Here is a 23,601-nt window from a genome sequence, read left to right as displayed (position 1 = left end):
TTCCCCCACTCTGGGACCGGGTGTCACAGTGTGTTAGATGCACTGTCCTTTCCCCCACTCTGGGACCGGGTGTCACAGTGTGTTAGATACACTGTCCTTTCCCCCACTCTGGGACCGGGTGTCACAGTGTGTTAGATACACTGTCCTTTTCCCCCCTCTGGGACCGGGTGTCACAGTGTGTTAGATACACTGTCCTTTTCCCCTCTGGGACCGGGTGTCACAGTGTGCTAGATAAACTGTCCTTTCCCCCTCTGGGACCGGGTGTCACAGTGTGTTAGATACACTGTCCTTTCCCCACCCCTCTGGGACCGGGTGTCACAGTGTGTTAGATACACTGTCCTGTCCCCCTCTGGGACCGGGTGTCACAGTGTGTTAGATACACTGTCCTTTCACCCACTCTGGGACAGGGTGTCACAGTGTGTTAGATACACTGTCCTTCCCACCTCTGGGACCGGGTGTCACAGTGCGTTAGATACACTGTCCTTTCCCCCTCTGGGACCGGGTATCACAGTGTGTTAGATACACTGTCCTTTCCACTCTTCTGGGATCGGGTGTCACAGTGTGTTAGATACACTGTCCTTTCCCCCTCTGGGACCAGGTGTCCACAGTGCGTTAGATACACTGTCCTTTCCCCCCCTCTGGTACAAGGTGTCACAGTGTGTTAGATACACTGTCCTTTCGCCCTCTGGGACCGGGTGTCACAGTGTGTTATATACACTGTCCTTTCGCCCTCTGGGACCGGGTGTCACAGTGTGTTAGATACACTGTCCTTTCCCCAACTCTGGGACTGGGTGTCACAGTGTGTTAGATACACTGTCCTTTCCCCCCCCCTCTGGGACCGGGTGTCACAGTGTGTTAGATACACTGTCCTTTCCCCCCTCTGGGACTGGGTGTCACAGTGTGTTAGATACACTGTCCTTTCGCCCTCTGGGACCGGGTGTCACAGTGTGTTAGATACACTGTCCTTTCCCCCTCTGGGACCGGGTGTCACAGTGTGTTAGATACACTGTCCTTTCCCCCCCCCTCTGGGACCGGGTGTCACAGTGTGTTAGATACACTGTCCTTTCGCCCTCTGGGACCGGGTGTCACAGTGTGTTATATACACTGTCCTTTCCCCCTCTGGGACCGGGTGTCACAGTGTGTTAGATACACTGTCCTTTCCCCCTCTGGGACTGGGTGTCACAGTGTGTTAGATACACTGTCCTTCCCACCTCTGGGACCGGGTGTCACAGCGTGTTAGATACACTGTCCTTTTCCCCCCTCTGGGACCGGGTGTCACAGTGTGTTAGATACACTGTCCTTTCCCCAACTCTGGGACTGGGTGTCACAGTGTGTTAGATACACTGTCCTTTCCCCCACTCTGGGACCGGGTGTCACAGAGTGTTAGATACACTGTCCTTTCCCCCACTCTGGGACCGGGTGTCACAGTGTGTTAGATGCACTGTCCTTTCCCCCACTCTGGGACCGGGTGTCACAGTGTGTTAGATGCACTGTCCTTTCCCCCACTCTGGGACCGGGTGTCACAGTGTGTTAGATACACTGTCCTTTTCCCCCCTCTGGGACCGGGTGTCACAGTGTGTTAGATACACTGTCCTTTTCCCCTCTGGGACCGGGTGTCACAGTGTGTTAGATAAACTGTCCTTTCCCCCTCTGGGACCGGGTGTCACAGTGTGTTAGATACACTGTCCTTTCCCCACCCCTCTGGGACCGGGTGTCACAGTGTGTGAGATACACTGTCCTGTCCCCCTCTGGGACCGGGTGTCACAGTGTGTTAGATACACTGTCCTTTCACCCACTCTGGGACAGGGTGTCACAGTGTGTTAGATACACTGTCCTTCCCACCTCTGGGACCGGGTGTCACAGTGCGTTAGATACACTGTCCTTTCCCCCTCTGGGACCGGGTATCACAGTGTGTTAGATACACTGTCCTTTCCACTCTTCTGGGATCGGGTGTCACAGTGTGTTAGATACACTGTCCTTTCCCACTCTGGGACCGGGTGTCACAGTGTGTTAGATACACTGTCCTTTCCCCCCTCTGGGACCGGGTATCACAGTGTGTTAGATACACTGTCCTTTCCCCCTCTGGGACCGGGTGTCGCAGTGTGTTAGATACACTGTCCTTTCCCCCCCTCTGGTACAAGGTGTCACAGTGTGTTAGATACACTGTCCTTTCGCCCTCTGGGACCGGGTGTCGCAGTGTGTTAGATACACTGTCCTTTCCCCCCCTCTGGTACAAGGTGTCACAGTGTGTTAGATACACTGTCCTTTCGCCCTCTGGGACCTGGTGTCACAGTGCGTTAGATACACTGTCCTTTCGCCCTCTGGGACCGGGTGTCGCAGTGTGTTAGATACACTGTCCTTTCCCCCCCTCTGGTACAAGGTGTCACAGTGTGTTAGATACACTGTCCTTTCCCCCTCTGGGACAGGGTGTCACAGTGTGTTAGATACACTGTCCTTTCCCCCCTCTGGGACTGGGTGTCATAGTGTGTTAGATACACTGTCCTTTCCCTCTCTGACACCGGGTGTCATAGTGTGTTAGATACACTGTCCTTTCCACTCTTCTGGGATCGGGTGTCACAGTGCGTTAGATACACTGTCATTTCCCCCTCTGGGACCGGATGTCACAGTGTGTTAGATATACTGTCCTTTCCCCCTCTGGGACAGGGTGTCACAGTGTGTTAGATACACTGTCCTTCCCACCTCTGGGACCGGGTGTCACAGTGCGTTAGATACACTGTCCTTTCCACCTCTGGGACAGGGTGTCACAGTGTGTTAGATACACTGTCCTTTCCACTCTTCTGGGATCGGGTGTCACAGTGTGTTAGATACACTGTCATTTCCCCCTCTGGGACTGGGTGTCCACAGTGCGTTAGATACACTGTCCTTTCCCCCCCTCTGGGACCGGGTGTCACAGTGTGTTAGATACACTGTCCTTTCCCCCTCTGGGACCAGGTGTCCACAGTGCGTTAGATACACTGTCCTTTCCCCCTCTGGGACCAGGTGTCCACAGTGCGTTAGATACACTGTCCTTTCCCCCTCTAGGACCGGGTGTCACAGTGTGTTAGATACACTGTCCTTTCCCCCCCTCTGGGACCGGGTGTCACAGTGTGTTAGATACACTGTCCTTTCCCCCCCTCTGGGACCGGGTGTCTCAGTGCGTTAGATACACTGTCCTTTTCCCCTCTGGGACCGGGTGTCACAGTGTGTTAGATAAACTGTCCTTTCCCCCTCTGGGACCGGGTGTCACAGTGTGTTAGATACACTGCCCTTTTCCCCTCTGGGACCGGGTGTCACAGTGTGTTAGATAAACTGTCCTTTCCCCCTCTGGGACCGGGTGTCACAGTGTGTTAGATACACTGTCCTTTCCCCACCCCTCTGGGACCGGGTGTCACAGTGTGTTAGATACACTGTCCTGTCCCCCTCTGGGACCGGGTGTCACAGTGTGTTAGATACACTGTCCTTTCCCCCTCTGGGACCGGGTGTCACAGTGTGTTAGATACACTGTCCTTTCCCCCTCTGGGACTGGGTGTCACAGTGTGTTAGATACACTGTCCTTCCCACCTCTGGGACCGGGTGTCACAGCGTGTTAGATACACTGTCCTTTTCCCCACTCTGGGACCGGGTGTCACAGTGTGTTAGATACACTGTCCTTTCCCCAACTCTGGGACTGGCTGTCACAGTGTGTTAGATACACTGTCCTTTCCCCCACTCTGGGACCGGGTGTCACAGAGTGTTAGATACACTGTCCTTTCCCCCACTCTGGGACCGGGTGTCACAGTGTGTTAGATGCACTGTCCTTTCCCCCACTCTGGGACCGGGTGTCACAGTGTGTTAGATACACTGTCCTTTCCCCCACTCTGGGACCGGGTGTCACAGTGTGTTAGATACACTGTCCTTTTCCCCCCTCTGGGACCGGGTGTCACAGTGTGTTAGATACACTGTCCTTTTCCCCTCTGGGACCGGGTGTCACAGTGTGTTAGATAAACTGTCCTTTCCCCCTCTGGGACCGGGTGTCACAGTGTGTTAGATACACTGTCCTTTCCCCACCCCTCTGGGACCGGGTGTCACAGTGTGTTAGATACACTGTCCTGTCCCCCTCTGGGACCGGGTGTCACAGTGTGTTAGATACACTGTCCTTTCACCCACTCTGGGACAGGGTGTCACAGTGTGTTAGATACACTGTCCTTCCCACCTCTGGGACCGGGTGTCACAGTGCGTTAGATACACTGTCCTTTCCCCCTCTGGGACCGGGTATCACAGTGTGTTAGATACACTGTCCTTTCCACTCTTCTGGGATCGGGTGTCACAGTGTGTTAGATACACTGTCCTTTCCCCCTCTGGGACCAGGTGTCCACAGTGCGTTAGATACACTGTCCTTTCCCCCCCTCTGGTACAAGGTGTCACAGTGTGTTAGATACACTGTCCTTTCGCCCTCTGGGACCGGGTGTCACAGTGTGTTATATACACTGTCCTTTCGCCCTCTGGGACCGGGTGTCACAGTGTGTTAGATACACTGTCCTTTCCCCAACTCTGGGACTGGGTGTCACAGTGTGTTAGATACACTGTCCTTTCCCCCCCCCTCTGGGACCGGGTGTCACAGTGTGTTAGATACACTGTCCTTTCCCCCCCCCTCTGGGACCGGGTGTCACAGTGTGTTAGATACATTGTCCTTTCGCCCTCTGGGACCGGGTGTCACAGTGTGTTATATACACTGTCCTTTCCCCCTCTGGGACCGGGTGTCACAGTGTGTTAGATACACTGTCCTTTCCCCCTCTGGGACTGGGTGTCACAGTGTGTTAGATACACTGTCCTTCCCACCTCTGGGACCGGGTGTCACAGCGTGTTAGATACACTGTCCTTTTCCCCCCTCTGGGACCGGGTGTCACAGTGTGTTAGATACACTGTCCTTTCCCCAACTCTGGGACTGGGTGTCACAGAGTGTTAGATACACTGTCCTTTCCCCCACTCTGGGACCGGGTGTCACAGTGTGTTAGATGCACTGTCCTTTCCCCCACTCTGGGACCGGGTGTCACAGTGTGTTAGATACACTGTCCTTTCCCCCACTCTGGGACCGGGTGTCACAGTGTGTTAGATACACTGTCCTTTTCCCCTCTGGGACCGGGTGTCACAGTGTGTTAGATAAACTGTCCTTTCCCCCTCTGGGACCGGGTGTCACAGTGTGTTAGATACACTGTCCTTTCCCCACCCCTCTGGGACCGGGTGTCACAGTGTGTGAGATACACTGTCCTGTCCCCCTCTGGGACCGGGTGTCACAGTGTGTTAGATACACTGTCCTTTCACCCACTCTGGGACAGGGTGTCACAGTGTGTTAGATACACTGTCCTTCCCACCTCTGGGACCGGGTGTCACAGTGCGTTAGATACACTGTCCTTTCCCCCTCTGGGACCGGGTATCACAGTGTGTTAGATACACTGTCCTTTCCACTCTTCTGGGATCGGGTGTCACAGTGTGTTAGATACACTGTCCTTTCCCCCTCTGGGACCAGGTGTCCACAGTGCGTTAGATACACTGTCCTTTCCCCCCCTCTGGTACAAGGTGTCACAGTGTGTTAGATACACTGTCCTTTCGCCCTCTGGGACCGGGTGTCACAGTGTGTTAGATACACTGTCCTTTCCCCAACTCTGGGACTGGGTGTCACAGTGTGTTAGATACACTGTCCTTTCCCCCTCTGGGACCGGGTGTCACAGTGTGTTAGATACACTGTCCTTTCCCCCCCTCTCTGGGACCGGGTGTCACAGTGTGTTAGATACACTGTCCTTTCCCCCACCCTCTGGGACCGGGTGTCACAGTGTGTTAGATACACTGTCCTTTCGCCCTCTGGGACCGGGTGTCACAGGGTGTTATATACACTGTCCTTTCCCCCTCTGGGACCGGGTGTCACAGTGTGTTAGATACACTGTCCTTTCCCCCTCTGGGACTGGGTGTCACATTGTGTTAGATACACTGTCCTTCCCACCTCTGGGACCGGGTGTCACAGCGTGTTAGATACACTGTCCTTTTCCCCCCTCTGGGACCGGGTGTCACAGTGTGTTAGATACACTGTCCTTTCCCCAACTCTGGGACTGGGTGTCACAGTGTGTTAGATACACTGTCCTTTCCCCCACTCTGGGACCGGGTGTCACAGAGTGTTAGATACACTGTCCTTTTCCCCCCTCTGGGACCGGGTGTCACAGTGTGTTAGATACACTGTCCTTTTCCCCCCTCTGGGACCGGGTGTCACAGTGTGTTAGATACACTGTCCTTTCCCCCCTCTGGGACCGGGTGTCACAGTGCGTTAGATACACTGTCCTTTCCCCCACTCTGGGACCGGGTGTCACAGTGTGTTAGATACACTGTCCTTTCCCCCACTCTGGGACCGGGTGTCACAGTGTGTTAGATGCACTGTCCTTTCCCCCACTCTGGGACCGGGTGTCACAGTGTGTTAGATACACTGTCCTTTCCCCCACTCTGGGACCGGGTGTCACAGTGTGTTAGATACACTGTCCTTTTCCCCCCTCTGGGACCGGGTGTCACAGTGTGTTAGATACACTGTCCTGTCTTCCTTTGGGACCTGGTGTCACTGTGTGTTCGATGCAGTGTCCTTCCCCCTCTGGTACAGGGTGTCACAGTGTGTTAGATACACTGTCCTTTCCCCCCCTCTGGTACAAGGTGTCACAGTGTGTTAGATACACTTTCCTTTCCCCCCCTCTGGTACAAGGTGTCACAGTGTGTTAGATACACTGTCCTTTTCCCCTCTGGGACCGGGTGTCACAGTGTGTTAGATAAACTGTCCTTTCCCCCTCGGGGACCGGGTGTCACAGTGTGTTAGATACACTGTCCTTTCCCCCCCCCCTCTGGGACCGGGTGTCACAGTGTGTTAGATACACTGTCCTTTCACCCACTCTGGGACAGGGTGTCACAGTGTGTTAGATACACTGTCCTTTCCCCCTCTGGGACCGGGTGTCACAGTGTGTTAGATACACTGTCCTTCCCACCTCTGGGACCGGGTGTCACAGTGTATTAGATACACTGTCCTTTCCCCAACTCTGGGACTGGGTGTCACAGTGTGTTAGATACACTGTCCTTTCCCCCACTCTGGGACCGGGTGTCACAGTGTGTTAGATCCACTGTCCTTTTCCCCCCTCTGGGACCGGGTGTCACAGTGTGTTAGATACACTGTCCTTTCCCCAACTCTGGGACCGGGTGTCACAGTGTGTTAGATACACTGTCCTTTCCCCCACTCTGGGACCGGGTGTCACAGTGTGTTAGATACACTGTCCTTTCCCCAACTCTGGGACTGGGTGTCACAGTGTGTTAGATACACTGTCCTTTCCCCCATTCTGGGACCGGGTGTCACAGTGTGTTAGATACACTGTCCTTTTCCCCCCTCTGGGACCGGGTGTCACAGTGTGTTAGATACACTGTTCTTTCACCCCTCTGGGACTGGGTGTCACAGTGTGTTAGATACACTATCCTTTTCCCCCCTCTGGGACCGGGTGTCACAGTGCGTTAGATACACTGTTCTTTCACCCCTCTGGGACCGGGTGTCACAGTGCGTTAGATACACTGTCCTTTCCCCCACTCTGGGACCGGGTGTCACAGTGTGTTAGATGCACTGTCCTTTCCCCCACTCTGGGACCGGGTGTCACAGTGTGTTAGATACACTGTCCTTTTCCCCCCTCTGGGACCGGGTGTCACAGTGTGTTAGATACACTGTCCTGTCTTCCTCTGGGACCGGGTGTCACTGTGTGTTCGATGCAGTGTCCTTTCCCCCTCTGGTACAAGGTGTCACAGTGTGTTAGATACACTGTCCTTTCCCCCCCTCTGGTACAAGGTGTCACAGTGTGTTAGATACACTGTCCTTTCCCCCCCTCTGGTACAAGGTGTCACAGTGTGTTAGATACACTGTCCTTTCCCCCCTCTGGGACCGGGTGTCACTGTGTGTTAGATACACTGTCCTTTCCCCCCACTCTGGGACCGGGTATCACAGTGTGTTAGATACACTGTCCTTTCCCCCCTCTGGGACTGGGTGTCACAGTGCATTAGATACACTGTCCTTTCCCCCACTCTGGGACCGGGTGTCACAGTGTGTTATATACACTGTCCTGTCTTCCTCTGGGACCGGGTGTCACTGTGTGTTAGATGCACTGTCCTTTCCCCCTCTGGTACAAGGTGTCACAGTGTGTTAGATACACTGTCCTGTCTTCCTCTGGGACCGGGTGTCACTGTGTGTTAGATGCACTGTCCTTTCCCCCTCTGGTACAATGTGTCACAGTGTGTTACATCCACTGTCCTTTCCCCCCCCCCCCCCCCCCCCCTCTGGTACAAGGTGTCACAGTGCGTTCGATACACTGTCCTTTCCCCCACTCTGGGACCAGGTGTCACAGTGTGTTAGATACACTGTCCTTTCCCCCACTCTGGGACCGGGTGTCACAGTGTGTTAGATACACTGTCCTGTCTTCCTCTGGGACCGGGTGTCACAGTGTGTTCGATACACTGTCCTTTCCCCCCCTCTGGTACAAGGTGTCACAGTGTGTTAGATACACTGTCCTTTCCCCCCCTCTGGGACCGGGTGTCACAGTGTGTTAGATACACTGTCCTTTCCCCCCTCTGGGACCGGGTGTCACAGTGTGTTAGATACACTGTCCTTTCCCCCTCTGGGACTGGGTGTCACAATGTGTTAGATACACTGTCCTTTCCCCCCCTCTGGTACAAGGTGTCACTGTGTGTTAGATACACTGTCCTTTCCACCTCTGGGACTGGGTGTCACAGTGTGTTAGATACACTGTCCTTTCCCCCTCTGGGACTGGGTGTCACAGTGTGTTAGATACACTGTCCTTTCCCCCTCTGGGACCGGGTGTCACAGTGTGTTAGATACACTGTCCTTTCCCCCCTCTGGGACCGGGTGTCACAGTGTGTTAGATACACTGTCTTTCCCCCTCTGGGACCGGGTGTCACAGTGTGTTAGATACACTGTCCTTTCCCCCTCTGGGACCGGGTGTCACAGTGTGTTAGATACACTGTCCTTTCCCCCTCTGGTACAAGGTGTCACAGTGTGTTAGATACACTGTCCTTTCCACCCCTCTGGGACCGGGTGTCACAGTGTGTTAGATACACTGTCCTTTCCCCCCTCTGGGACCGGGTGTCACAGTGTGTTAGATACACTGTCCTTTCCCCCTCTGGGACTGGGTGTCACAGTGTGTTAGATACACTGTCCTTTCCCCCCCTCTGGTACAAGGTGTCACAGTGTGTTAGATACACTGTCCTTTCCCCCCCTCTGGGACCGGGTGTCACAGTGTGTTAGATACACTGTCCTTTCCCCCCTCTGGGACCGGGTGTCACAGTGTGTTAGATACACTGTCCTTTCCCCCTCTGGGACTGGGTGTCACAATGTGTTAGATACACTGTCCTTTCCCCCCCTCTGGTACAAGGTGTCACTGTGTGTTAGATACACTGTCCTTTCCACCTCTGGGACTGGGTGTCACAGTGTGTTAGATACACTGTCCTTTCCCCCTCTGGGACTGGGTGTCACAGTGTGTTAGATACACTGTCCTTTCCCCCTCTGGGACCGGGTGTCACAGTGTGTTAGATACACTGTCCTTTCCCCCCTCTGGGACCGGGTGTCACAGTGTGTTAGATACACTGTCTTTCCCCCTCTGGGACCGGGTGTCACAGTGTGTTAGATACACTGTCCTTTCCCCCTCTGGGACCGGGTGTCACAGTGTGTTAGATACACTGTCCTTTCCCCCTCTGGTACAAGGTGTCACAGTGTGTTAGATACACTGTCCTTTCCCCCCTCTGGGACCGGGTGTCACAGTGTGTTAGATACACTGTCTTTCCCCCTCTGGGACCGGGTGTCACAGTGTGTTAGATACACTGTCCTTTCCCCCTCTGGGACCGGGTGTCACAGTGTGTTAGATACACTGTCCTTTCCCCCTCTGGTACAAGGTGTCACAGTGTGTTAGATACACTGTCCTTTCCCCCCTCTGGGACCGGGTGTCACAGTGTGTTAGATACACTGTCCTTTCCCCCTCTGGGTTGCTGACACTGAAATGTCTACCTGACCTTCCTTGCAAATCTGATTGTTCAAGTTAACATCTTGTATTTTTCCTTTCATTCTAGGTCTTCCTCCGAGACACTGAGGAACTCCCTCAAGGACTCGCTCAAGACTCAATCGCAATGATGCTTTGTCCCCCCCTCGCCCTGCTGCTCCTGCTCTCCGCCTGCCCGGGCGCCCACGCTAGCTGCGAAGTGGGCGCGGCCAACGAGTGCAAGAAGGCGCCGCCCGCCCCGGGCTCCAACCTGGCGGGCGAGGGCTACGACGTGGTCCACCTGCGGCGGACGGGAGCCTTCGCGGTCGACATGCGCTCCTGGCGGGGGGCGGACGGCACCTGCACCCTCTGCCGCAACGGGCTGATGGAGGGCGCTTTGCAGCGGCTGCCGCGGGCCGCCGTGGACTGGAGGGTGCGGCAGGAGTGCCGGCGCCAGCTGAGCAGCTTCCTGTACGAGACGGCGGGCGAGCTGGCCCAGTCCGAGGCGGCGCAGGTCGACAAGTCCTGGAGCGCCGGCCTCGACCTGCAGCCCAGCCCCAACGCCGGTGGCAAGGTGACGGTGGCCGGGTCCAAATCCAAGATGGCGGAGTTCGCCCAGAGCCGATCGGCCAGCGACCGCTACAGCTTCACCAGCCACTCCTTCCGCTGCCAGTTCTACGAGTACCGGGTGGGCGAGAGGCCCCGGGTGTCGCCCCAGTTCCGCCAGCTCCTGCGAGACCTCCCCAAGCGGCTCACCCACGACACCCGCTTCTTCTACCAGCGATTCCTGCGGACCTTCGGCACCCACTACATCAAGCGGGTGCAGCTGGGCGGCTTCTTCCGTGATGTCACGGCCATCAGGACCTGCAAGGTGGCGGCTGAGAAACAGACGGTGGAGGAGGTGAGGAGACCCGGCTCACACTCACTCACACACACACTCACTCACACTCACTCACTCACTCACACTCACACACATTCACACTCACTCACACACACACTCACTCACACTCACTCACTCACTCACTCACTCACACACATTCACACTCACTCACACACACACTCACTCACACTCACTCACACTCACTCACTCACTCACACACATTCACACTCACACACTCACATTCACACTCACTCACTCACACACTCACTCACTCACACACACACATTCACACTCACTCACTCACACACTCACTCACTCACACACACACTCACTCACTCACTCACTCACACTCACTCACTCACACACTCATTCACACTCACACACTCACATTCACACTCACTCACCCACGCACTCACTCACTCACACACACACATTCACACTCACTCACTCACACACTCACTCACTCACACACACACATTCACACTCACTCACACACATTCACACTCACTCACTCACACACACACTCACTCACTCACACTCACTCACTCACTCACACACTCATTCACACTCACACACTCACATTCACACTCACTCACTCACTCACTCACTCACACACATTCACACTCACTCACACACACACTCACTCACACTCACTCACTCACTCACACACATTCACACTCACACACTCACATTCACACTCACTCACTCACACACTCACTCACTCACACACACACATTCACACTCACTCACTCACACACTCACTCACTCACACACTCATTCACACTCACACACACATTCACACTCACTCACTCACGCACTCACTCACTCACACACACACATTCACACTCACTCACTCACACACTCACTCACTCACACACACACATTCACACTCACTCACACACATTCACACTCACTCACTCACACACACACTCACTCACTCACACTCACTCACTCACTCACACACTCATTCACACTCACACACTCACATTCACACTCACTCACTCACACACTCACTCACTCACACACACACATTCACACTCACTCACTCACACACTCACTCACTCACACACATTCACACTCACTCACACACTCACTCACTCACACACACACATTCACACTCACACACTCACATTCACACTCACTCACACACTCACTCACTCACACACACACATTCACACTCACACACTCACATTCACACTCACTCACTCACACACTCACTCACTCACACACATTCACACTCACATTCACACTCACTCACTCACACACTCACTCACTCACACACACATTCACACTCACACTCACTCACTCACACACACATTCACACTCACACACTCACATTCACACTCACATTCACACTCACTCACTCACACACTCACTCACTCACACACACATTCACACTCACACACTCACATTCACACTCACTCACTCACACACTCACTCACACACATTCACACTCACACACTCACATTCACACTCACTCACTCACACACTCACTCACTCACACACATTCACACTCACATTCACACTCACTCACTCACACACTCACTCACTCACACACACACATTCACACTCACACACTCACATTCACACTCACTCACTCACACACACTTACTCACTCACTCACTCACACACATTCACACTCACTCACTCACACACTCACACACATTCACACTCACATTCACACTCACTCACTCACACACTCACTCACTCACACATTCACACTCACACACTCACACACTCACACTCACTCACTCACACACTCACTCACTCACACACATTCACACTCACATTCACACTCACTCACTCACACACTCACTCACACACACACATTCACACTCACACACTCACATTCACACTCACACACTCACACACTCACTCACTCACTCACTCACACACATTCACACTCACACACTCACATTCACACTCACTCACACTCGCTCACTCACACACTCACTCACTCACACACACACATTCACACTCACACACTCACATTCACACTCACTCACTCACTCACACACGTTCACACTCACTCACTCACACACTCACTCACACACACACACATTCACACTCACTCACTCACACACATTCACACTCACTCACACACTCACACACTCACACACATTCACACATTCACACTCACTCACTCACACACATTCACACTCACTCACTCACTCACTCACACACATTCACACTCACTCACTCACTCACACACATGCACACAAACACACACACCCACACACACTCACTCACACATACTCACACTCGCTCACACTCACGGATGCACACTCACTCACATTCACTCAAACTGACTCATATACACACTCACTCACACTCACACACATAGACACACATACACACACTCACATACACACAGTTACACACTCACACACACAGACACACACAGACATACAGACACACATACATTCACACATGAACACACCCACTCACACACACACTGGCGCACACACACAGTCACACATACACTCTCACACACACTCACACAAAGTCACACACACACACACACACACTCACACTCACAAACACACACACACAGTCACACACACATACTCACATATACTCACTTACAATCACACACGCACATACACACTCACAAACACACAGTCATAAACACTCACATATACACACACTCACACTCACACACACACACTCTCACACATGCACACAAACACACAGCCGCTCACATTCACACACACACACACACACAGTCACACGCCCTCTCACACACACACACTCAAACATACACACACACTCACACACACACACACTGTCACACACACTCACACATACACGCACTCACTCACATTCACTCACACTGACTCATATATACACTCACTCACTCACACTCACTCACACACAATCACACACATGCACAGACATAGACACACACACACTCACATACACACAGTTACACACTCACACACGCACTCACACACACAGACACAGACACACATACACTCACACATGCACACACCCACTCACACACACACACACGCGCGCACACACAGACACAGTCACACATACTCTCTCACACACACACTCACACGCAGTCACACTCACAAACACACAGTCATAAACACTCACACATACACACACACTCACACACACCCTCACTCTCACACATGCACACACATACTCACACAAACACACATGCACACAACCACACACACTCACTCACACATGCACACATACACTCACAAACACAAACACACACAGTCATAAACACTCACACATACAAACACACACACTCAGTCACACACACAGTCACACACAGTCACACACACACACTTAAAAACACACACATACACACACACTCTCACACCCAGTTTCACACACACGCAAACACTCATACACACACAGTCAGAAACACAAACATACAGAGTCATAAACACTCACACATACACACACACACACACACAGTCACACACACACTCTGACACACACACATTCTCGCTCCGACTCACACACACACTCACACATTCAAACACACACACTCACTTACACACACACTCACTCACTCACACTCACACAGTCACACACACTCACACATAAACACAAACAAATACACACATACGCACACACACACACACACACACACACAGTGTCACACACACTCACTGTCATAAACACTCACACATACACACACACTCATACACTCACACAGTCACACGTACACTCACAAACACAAACACACACATTCAAACTCTCACACTCACTCTCACACACACAATCACACATACACTCACAAACACAAACACACACACACTCACAAACACACACACACTCACAAACACACACACAAACACACACTCTCTCACACACACTCACACTCTCACTCACACAGACACACACACACTCACACGCTCACTCACGCTCACACATACATACACACACATTCATGCACACACGCACACACACTCACTCACACTCTCACACACACACACTCACAAACACAAACATACACACACCCATACACAAACTCACACACATACACACATTCACACACACACACAAACAAATACACGCAAACTCACACACTCACACACGCACACTCACACTCACTCGCACACACATACACTCACAAACACACACAGATACTCACAAACACTCTCTCACACACTCACATACACACAGTCTCTCACACACTGACACACACACACAGTCACATACTTACAAACACTCTCTTTCACACACCCACACATACACACTCACACACACACACACAAAAACATTCACACACACGTACACACAAACACACATACACAGTCACACACATACACAGTCACACACACTCACTCACACTCACTCACAACACCCTCACTCACGCACAGACTCAGACACACACACACTAACATACTCACACTCACAGACTCACACTCACTCACATGCACTCACATTGACACACACTCACACTCATTCTCCCTCACACTCACTCACCCTCACGCACAGAGTCAGACAAACACACACACACACATACTCACACTCACAGACTCACACTCACAGACTCACACTCACACATGCTCACTCACACACAGACATACAAACAGAGAGAGACACACACACACACACACACATACACTTTCGCACACACACACACTTACATACAAACACTCTCACACACACACACACACAAACACTCTCTGACAAACACACACCCACACATACACACTCACTCACACACTCACACACAAACACAGTCACAGACACTAACACGCATTCTCATACACCCAAACAATCTCACACACACACTCACAAACACACACTTACACACTCACACATACTTACACACATACGCACGCTCACTCAATCTTACAGACTCACACACTCACACACGCACACACCTACTCACACACATACGCAAACAGAGTCACACACACATACGCAAACAGAGTCACTCACACATCCACAAACAAACACAGTCACACACACAAACACATACACTCACACACTCACTCACACACACTCCACTCACACACTCACACTCACTCACACTCACTCACACACTCACTCACTCACACACATTCAAACCCATTCACATTCACACATGTACACACAGTCTCACATACACACACACAAACTCACACTCACAAACACACTCACAGACACTGACTCACACACACTCACTGACTCACACACACACTAATACAAACACATACACACAAACTCACAGACACTCACACACACATTCACTCAAACACACACTAACACACTAACTCACACACACACTCAGACTCACACACACACTAACACACACACTCACACACACATTCACACATGCACACAGACACAAACACACAACTGCTCACATTCACACACACACACACACACAGACACACACACTCTCACATACACACACTCACAAACACACACACACACTCACTCACACACACTCTCACAGTCACACACACTATCACAGACACACACACTCTCACATACACACACAAACACACACACATACACACACTCGCTCACACTCACGGATGCACACTCACTCACATTCACTCAAACTGACTCATATACACACTCACTCACACTCACACACATAGACACACATACACACAGTTACACACTCACACACACAGACACACACAGACATACAGACACACATACACTCACACATGAACACACCCACTCACACACACACTCGCGCACACACACAGTCACACATACTCTCTCACACACACTCACACAAAATCACACACACACACTCACACTCACAAACACACACATACATACTCACACACTCACACACATGTATTCACATAAACACACTCACTCACAAACACACACACAGTCACACACACATACTCACATGCAGTCACACACACTCACTCACACATACACACACACACACATACACTCACTCACAATCACACACGCACACACACAAACACAGTCATAAACACTCACATATACACACACTCACACTCACGCATACATACACAGTCACACACACTCATACACTCGCAAACACAAGCATACACAGGAACACACACACACACACACTTAGGCACTCACACACATGTATGCACATAAACACACACACTCACAAACACACACCCACACTGGCACACACACACACACACACACAAACACAGTCACACATACACACAAATACACACAAACTCACACACTCACACTAACACACTCACTCGCACACACATACACTCACAAACACAAACACACACACTCTCACACTCACACACACTCACACTCACACATACAGACACACATACACACAAACAAATGCACACAAACTCACACACTCACACTAACACACTCACTCGCACACACATATACTCACAAGCACACACACCTCGCACACTCACACACACTCACACTCACTCACACTCACACTCAGTCACTCACACTCAGTCACTCACACTCACACATACACACACGCAGTCACACACACTCACACATACACTCACAAACACAAACACACACAGAGTCATAAACACTCACATACACACACACACACTCTCACAGACTCACTCACACAGACAAACACAATCTCACACTCACTGACACACTCACACATACAGACTCACACACACTCACACATACACACTCACACATACACACACACTCACTCACACACACAGACCCTCCGACAGTGCGGTGCCCCCTCAGTAATGACCGTCCGACAGTGCAGCACTCCTTCAGTACTGACCCTCCGACAGCGCGGCACTCCCTCGATACTGACCCTCAGACAGTGCCGCACTCCCTCAGTACTGACCTTCCAACAGTGCGGCACTCCATCAGTACTGATCCTCCGACAGTGCGGCACTCCCTCAGTACTGACCCTCCGACAGTGCGGCACTCCCTCAGTACAGACCCTCCGACAGTGCGGAGCTCCCTCAGTACTGACCTTCCGACAGTGCGGCACTCCCTCAGTACAGACCCTCCAACAGTGCAGAGCTCCCTCAGTACTGACCTTCCGACAGTGCGGCACTCCCTCAGTACAGACCCTCCGACAGTGCGGAGCTCCCTCAGTACTGACCTTCCGACAGTGTGGCACTCCCTCAGTACTGACCCTCCGACAGTGCGGCACTCCCTCAGTACAGACCCTCCAACAGTGCGGAGCTCCCTCAGTAATGACCCTCCGACAGTGCGGCACTCCCTCAGTACAGACCCTCAAACAGTGCGGCACTCCCTCAGTACTGACCCTCCGACAATGCGGCACACCCTCAGTATTGACCCTCCGACAGTGCGGCACTCCCTCGATACTGACCCTCAGACAGTGCCGCACTCCCTCAGTACTGACCTTCCGACAGTGCGGCACTCCATCAGTACTGATCCTCCGACAGTGCGGCACTCCCTCAGTACTGACCCTCCGACAGTGCGGCACTCCCTCAGTACTGACCCTCCGACAGTGCGGCACTCCCTCAGTACTGACCCTCCCACGGTGCGGCACTCCCTCAGTACTGACCCTCCGACAGTGCGGCGCTCCCTCAGTACTGGCCCTCCGACAGTGCGGCACTCGCTCAGTCCTGACCCTCCGACAGTGCGGCTCTCCCTCAGTACTGACCCTCCGACACTACGGCACTCCATCAGTACTGACTCTCCGACACTACGGCACTCCTTCAGTACTGACCCTCCAACAGTGCGGCTCTCCCTCAGTACTGATCCTCCAACAGTGCGGCTCTCCCTCAGTCCTGACCCTCCGACAGTGCGGCGCTCCCTCATTACTGACCCTCCGACAGCGCGGCGCCCCCTCAGTACTGAGCCTCCGACAGTGCAGCACTCCCTCAGTACTGACCCTCCGACAGTGCGGAGCTCCCTCAGTACTGACCCTCCGACATTGCGGCACTCCCTCAGTTCTGACCCTCCGACAGTGCAGCACTCCCTCAGTACTGACCCTCCGACAGTGCGGCGCTAGCTCAGTACTGACCCTCTGACAGTGCGGCACTCCCTCAGTACTGACCCTCCGACAGTGCGGCACTCCTTTAGTACTGACCCTCTGACAGTGCGGCACTCCCTCGATACTGACCCTCAGGCAGTGCCGCACTCCCTCAGTACTGACCTTCCAACAGTGCGGCACTCCATCAGTACTGATCCTCCGACAGTGCGGCACTCCCTCGATACTGACCCTCAGACAGTGCCGCACTCCCTCAGTACTGACCTTCCAACAGTGCGGCACTCCATCAGTACTGATCCTCCGACAGTGCGGCACTCCCTCAGTACTGACCCTCCGACAGTGCGGCACTCCCTCAGTACAGACCCTCCAACAGTGCGGAGCTCCCTCAGTACTGACCTTCCGACAGTGTGGCACTCCCTCAGTACTGACCCTCCGACAGTGCGGCACTCCCTCAGTACAGACCCTCCAACAGTGCGGAGCTCCCTCAGTAATGACCCTCCGACAGTGCGGCACTCCCTCAGTACAGACCCTCCAACAGTGCGGCACTCCCTCAGTACTGACCCTCCGACAATGCGGCACTCCCTCAGTATTGACCCTCCGACAGTGCGGCACTCCCTCGATACTGACCCTCAGACAGTGCCGCACTCCCTCAGTACTGACCTTCCGACAGTGCGGCACTCCCTCAGTACTGACCCTCCAACAGTGCGGCACTCCCTCAGTACTGACCCTCCCACGGTGCGGCACTCCCTCAGTACTGACCCTCCAACAGTGCGGCGCTCCCTCAGTACTGGCCCTCCGACAGTGCGGCACTCGCTCAGTCCTGACCCTCCGACAGTGCGGCTCTCCCTCAGTACTGACCCTCCGACACTACGGCACTCCATCAGTACTGACCCTCCGACACTACGGCACTCCTTCAGTACTGACCCTCCAACAGTGCGGCTCTCCCTCAGTACTGACCCTCCAACAGTGCGGCTCTCCCTCAGTCCTGACCCTCCGACAGTGCGGCGCTCCCTCATTACTGACCCTCCGACAGCGCGGCGCCCCCTCAGTACTGAGCCTCCGACAGTGCAGCACCTCCTCAGTACTGACCCTCCGACAGTGCGGAGCTCCCTCAGTACTGACCCTCCGACAGTGCAGCACTCCCTCAGTACTGACCCTCCGACAGTGCGGCGCTCCCTCAGTACTGACCCTCCGACAGTGCGGCCCTCCCTCAGTACTGACCCTCCGACAGTGCGGCGCTCCCTCAGTACTGACCCTCTGACAGTGCGGCCCTCCCTCAGTACAGACCCTCTGACAGTGCGGCGCTCCCTCAGTACTGACCCTCCGACAGTGCGGCACTCCCTCAGTACTGACCCTCCGACAGTGCGGCGCTCCCTTATTACTGACCCTCCGACAGTGCGGCGCTCCCTCAGTACTGACCCTCCGACAGTGCGGCACTCCCTCAGTACTGACCCTCCGACAGTGCGGCGCTCCCTTATTACTGACCCTCCGACAGTGCGGCACTCCCTCAGTACTGACCCTCCGACATTGCGGCACTCCCTCAGTTCTGACCCTCCGACAGTGCAGCACTCCCTCAGTACTGACCCTCCGACAGTGCGGCGCTCCCTCAGTACTGACCCTCTGACAGTGCGGCACTCCCTCAGTACTGACCCTCCGACAGTGCGGCGCTCCCTCAGTACTGACCCTCCGACAGTGCGGCGCTCCCTCAGTACTGACCCTCCGACAGTGCGGCCCTCCCTCAGTCCTGACCCTCCGACAGTGCGGCACTCCCTCAGTACTGACTCTCTGACAGTGCGGCGCTCCCTCAGTAACTGTGGAGCGTCAAGCCTGGGAGGGAGTGGACGGGTCTGCTTGCGGGCTCTGATGTCGCCCGCTGTGCCGTTTCAGGTCAAGGACTGCCTGGAAGTCGAGGCCGAGGCGAGAATTAGCGGAAAGTTCGAGGCCAACGCCAAGTCCAGGAGCTGCGAGGAAGCGCGGAACAAGATGGACGGCAAGCAGAGCTTCCACGAGACCTACAAGGACCGGCAGACAGAGCTGATTGGCGGCCATGCCAGCGCCGGCCTGGATCTCTTCTTCTCGAAGGACGCCTCGGCCTTCTCGGCCTGGTTGGCGAGCCTGGCCGCCCATCCTGGGGTCATCTACCACGTGCTGGAGCCCCTGCACCTGCTGGTGCGGCGGCGGGACCCGCGACACACCCACCTGCGGGCCGCCATCAGCGAGTACATCGTGCGGAGCGGGCAGGGGCGCAACTGCTCGGGCCACAGCTGCCCGCACGGCTCCAGGCCCGACCTCCGAGACAGCTGCTCCTGCAACTGCCAGGAGGACAACCGGGTGGACAAGCTTTGCTGCTCCAAGGGCAAAGGTTGGGCCAAGTTGCTGGTTACGGTCAAGCAGGGCCGCGACCTCTGGGGCGACTATGTGGGCCGCACCGACGCCTACGTCAAGGTCTCCTACGGGCCGACACTCCAGGCCGCGACCGGCGTGATCCCGAACAACAACAACCCGGTCTGGAACGTGCTCCTCAACCTCGGCGACGTCCAGGTCGAGGCCGGCCTCCGGCTGAAGGTCGAGGCCTGGGACCGGGACAACGGCCACGACGACGACCTCCTGGGCTCCTGCGAGCGACCCCTGACCTCCGGCCCCCACGCCGAGATCTGCTACTTCAGCTACGGCAGCCTCACCTTTGACTTCTCGCTGACCTGCGGCCCCCACCTGGGCGGGGCCACCTGCCACGACTACGTGGCCCGCCCCGGGTGAGTGGCCAGGTTCACCCACCGCGACCCGGCGCCCTATGACCTCTCCACCAGGCGCTCCTCCCTCACCCTGCCACGTCTTCCCTCCCCCTCGCCTGTCGTCCCCACTCTCGGCAACCCGCCCCCAGTACCGCGGGAGGACGCGCACTCACCGGCTGCTCGACTGGGTGAGCCTTCAGTCCATCCGCGAGTCGCTCAGACAAGCCCCTCCCCCCCCCATCCCGGTGGCACCCCCGCTATCCCTGAAAGACACACGGGCACCCCCCCTGCCCGGGTCCACCGTCCCCTGACTCAAGGATCTGTCCACCCCACCCACCGCAGCCCCCGCCCTTCCACCACAACCCAAAAGGATATCGGCTTGGGTTAGATGTTCAACTACGTAAGGCCTCACACTCCTGCAAAGACTTGCTTTCCAGCCAGACACAGAGACTCCCTCCTTAACCGGGGTCCCTGATGGAGAGACTCCCTCTTTAACAGGGGTCCCTGACGGTGAGACTCCCTCTTTAACAGGGGTCCCTGACAGTGAGACTCTCTCTTTAACGGGGGTCCCTGACGGAGTGACTCCCTCTTTAACAGGGGTCCCTGAGGGTGAGACCCCCTCTTTCACGGGGGTCCCTGACGGTGAGACTCCCTCTTTAACAGGTCCCTGGTCTCTCTGCTTTCCCTTAGCACTGATTTGCTGTGAGATTGGTCGGTAGTTTACTTAAGGAGGTCAGAGTGCGAAGAGTAAGTGTGAGGCTGACATCAAAGTCTCAAACTCGCACAAACCCCCGCACCGAGATATCCGAAAGCCTTTGTTCTCAGACGCTCAGTTTATAAAGTAATATATAATAAGTTCTATCACCTGTGTGGAAACGTGTGGAATATTTAACAGGATGAAACTTAGATGGAATAAAATCAGTTTCTGTCAGATGAATCGGATGAATTTTACTGATTCAAACCATTGACTCGGTCCTGAATCGGGCATTAATTCTATTTGGGGAGAATTCTCGCTGTATTCAGTTGGAATGTTGTACATGTCACTGGGCTGTATCAGAAAGGAGAGAGCGTGGGGGGGGGGGGGGAAAGCAGGGAGTTATAGACCAGTTAGCCGAACACGTCATGTTGGGAAATTGCCGCAGTCCAGAATTCAGGTAAGGAGGGGGCCGAACACGTTGAAAATTTTCAGCTGACCAGCGTGGATTTGTAAAGGGTCGGGGGGGGGGGGGGGTCACGCCTGACGAGTCTGCGTGAATTTCCTGGAGAGTAGCGGACAGGGGAACGTCCACGGATGTTATTTACACGGACTTCAGCAAAGCATTTGGTGAAGTTCCCCATGAGAGACTGTTCGCTGCAGTCCAAGCTCGTGGGACTGAAGGCGAATTATTGATCTGGTGAGGAGATTGGGCGAGGGGGCAGGACACAGGGATAATGGGAGGGTGCTCGAAGTGGCAGGATGCGACTGGTGGGCCTCCCACAAGGATCTCCGTGGGAGCCTCGACTATTCACTGTATTAACATCTCAGATGATGGGATCGAAAGGCACATATCCACATTCACCAATGACACAAAGACAGGCAGCACTGTCAGCGGTGTAGGTGTACAGATCATTAAAATGAAGAGGCTAGGAATCCTGAGGTGAGTAACTCACCTCCTGACTCCCCAAAGCCTGTCCACCATCTACAAGGCACAAGTCAGGAGTGTGATGGAATACTCTCCACTTGCCTGGATGGGTGCATCTCCAACAACACTCAAGAAGCTCGACACCATCCAGGACAAAGCAGCCCGCTTGATTGGCACACCATCCACAAACATTCACTCCCTCCACCACCGACACACAGTGGCAGCAGTGTGTACCATCTACAAGATGCACTGCAGCAACACACCAAGCCTCCTTCGACAGCGCCGCCCAAACCCGCAACCTCTACCAACTAGAAGGACAAGGGCAGCAGATGCATGGGGACACCACAAGTTCCCCTCCAAGTCACACACCATCCTGACTTGGAACTATATCGGCCGTTCCTTTACTGTCGCTGGGTCAAAATCCTGGAACTCCCTTCCTCACCGCACTCTGGGTGTA

The 23,601-nt window shown here is 54.0% G+C and overlaps 1 protein-coding gene across 1 annotated transcript in view; it reads left to right on the top strand.

Moving 5' to 3' along the window:
- The window catches only part of LOC137362310 (perforin-1-like), a 116,067-nt gene extending 93,608 nt beyond the window's left edge, over positions 1-22,459 (top strand). The window contains exons 2-3 of the mRNA XM_068026717.1: positions 10,123-10,932; positions 20,678-22,459. Of these exons, the coding sequence (XP_067882818.1) occupies positions 10,180-10,932; positions 20,678-21,547 (1,623 nt within the window). The 5' untranslated portion in view covers positions 10,123-10,179 and the 3' untranslated portion in view covers positions 21,548-22,459. The remainder of the gene's footprint in view (positions 1-10,122; positions 10,933-20,677) is intronic.
- Positions 22,460-23,601: the final 1,142 nt, after the last annotated feature.

The sequence above is a fragment of the Heterodontus francisci genome, unplaced genomic scaffold (assembly GCF_036365525.1).
Source record: "Heterodontus francisci isolate sHetFra1 unplaced genomic scaffold, sHetFra1.hap1 HAP1_SCAFFOLD_570, whole genome shotgun sequence".
NCBI lineage: Eukaryota > Metazoa > Chordata > Chondrichthyes > Heterodontiformes > Heterodontidae > Heterodontus > Heterodontus francisci.
The sequence above is the reverse complement of the archived record's forward strand: the minus strand, read 5'-3'. Positions and strand labels throughout refer to the sequence as shown.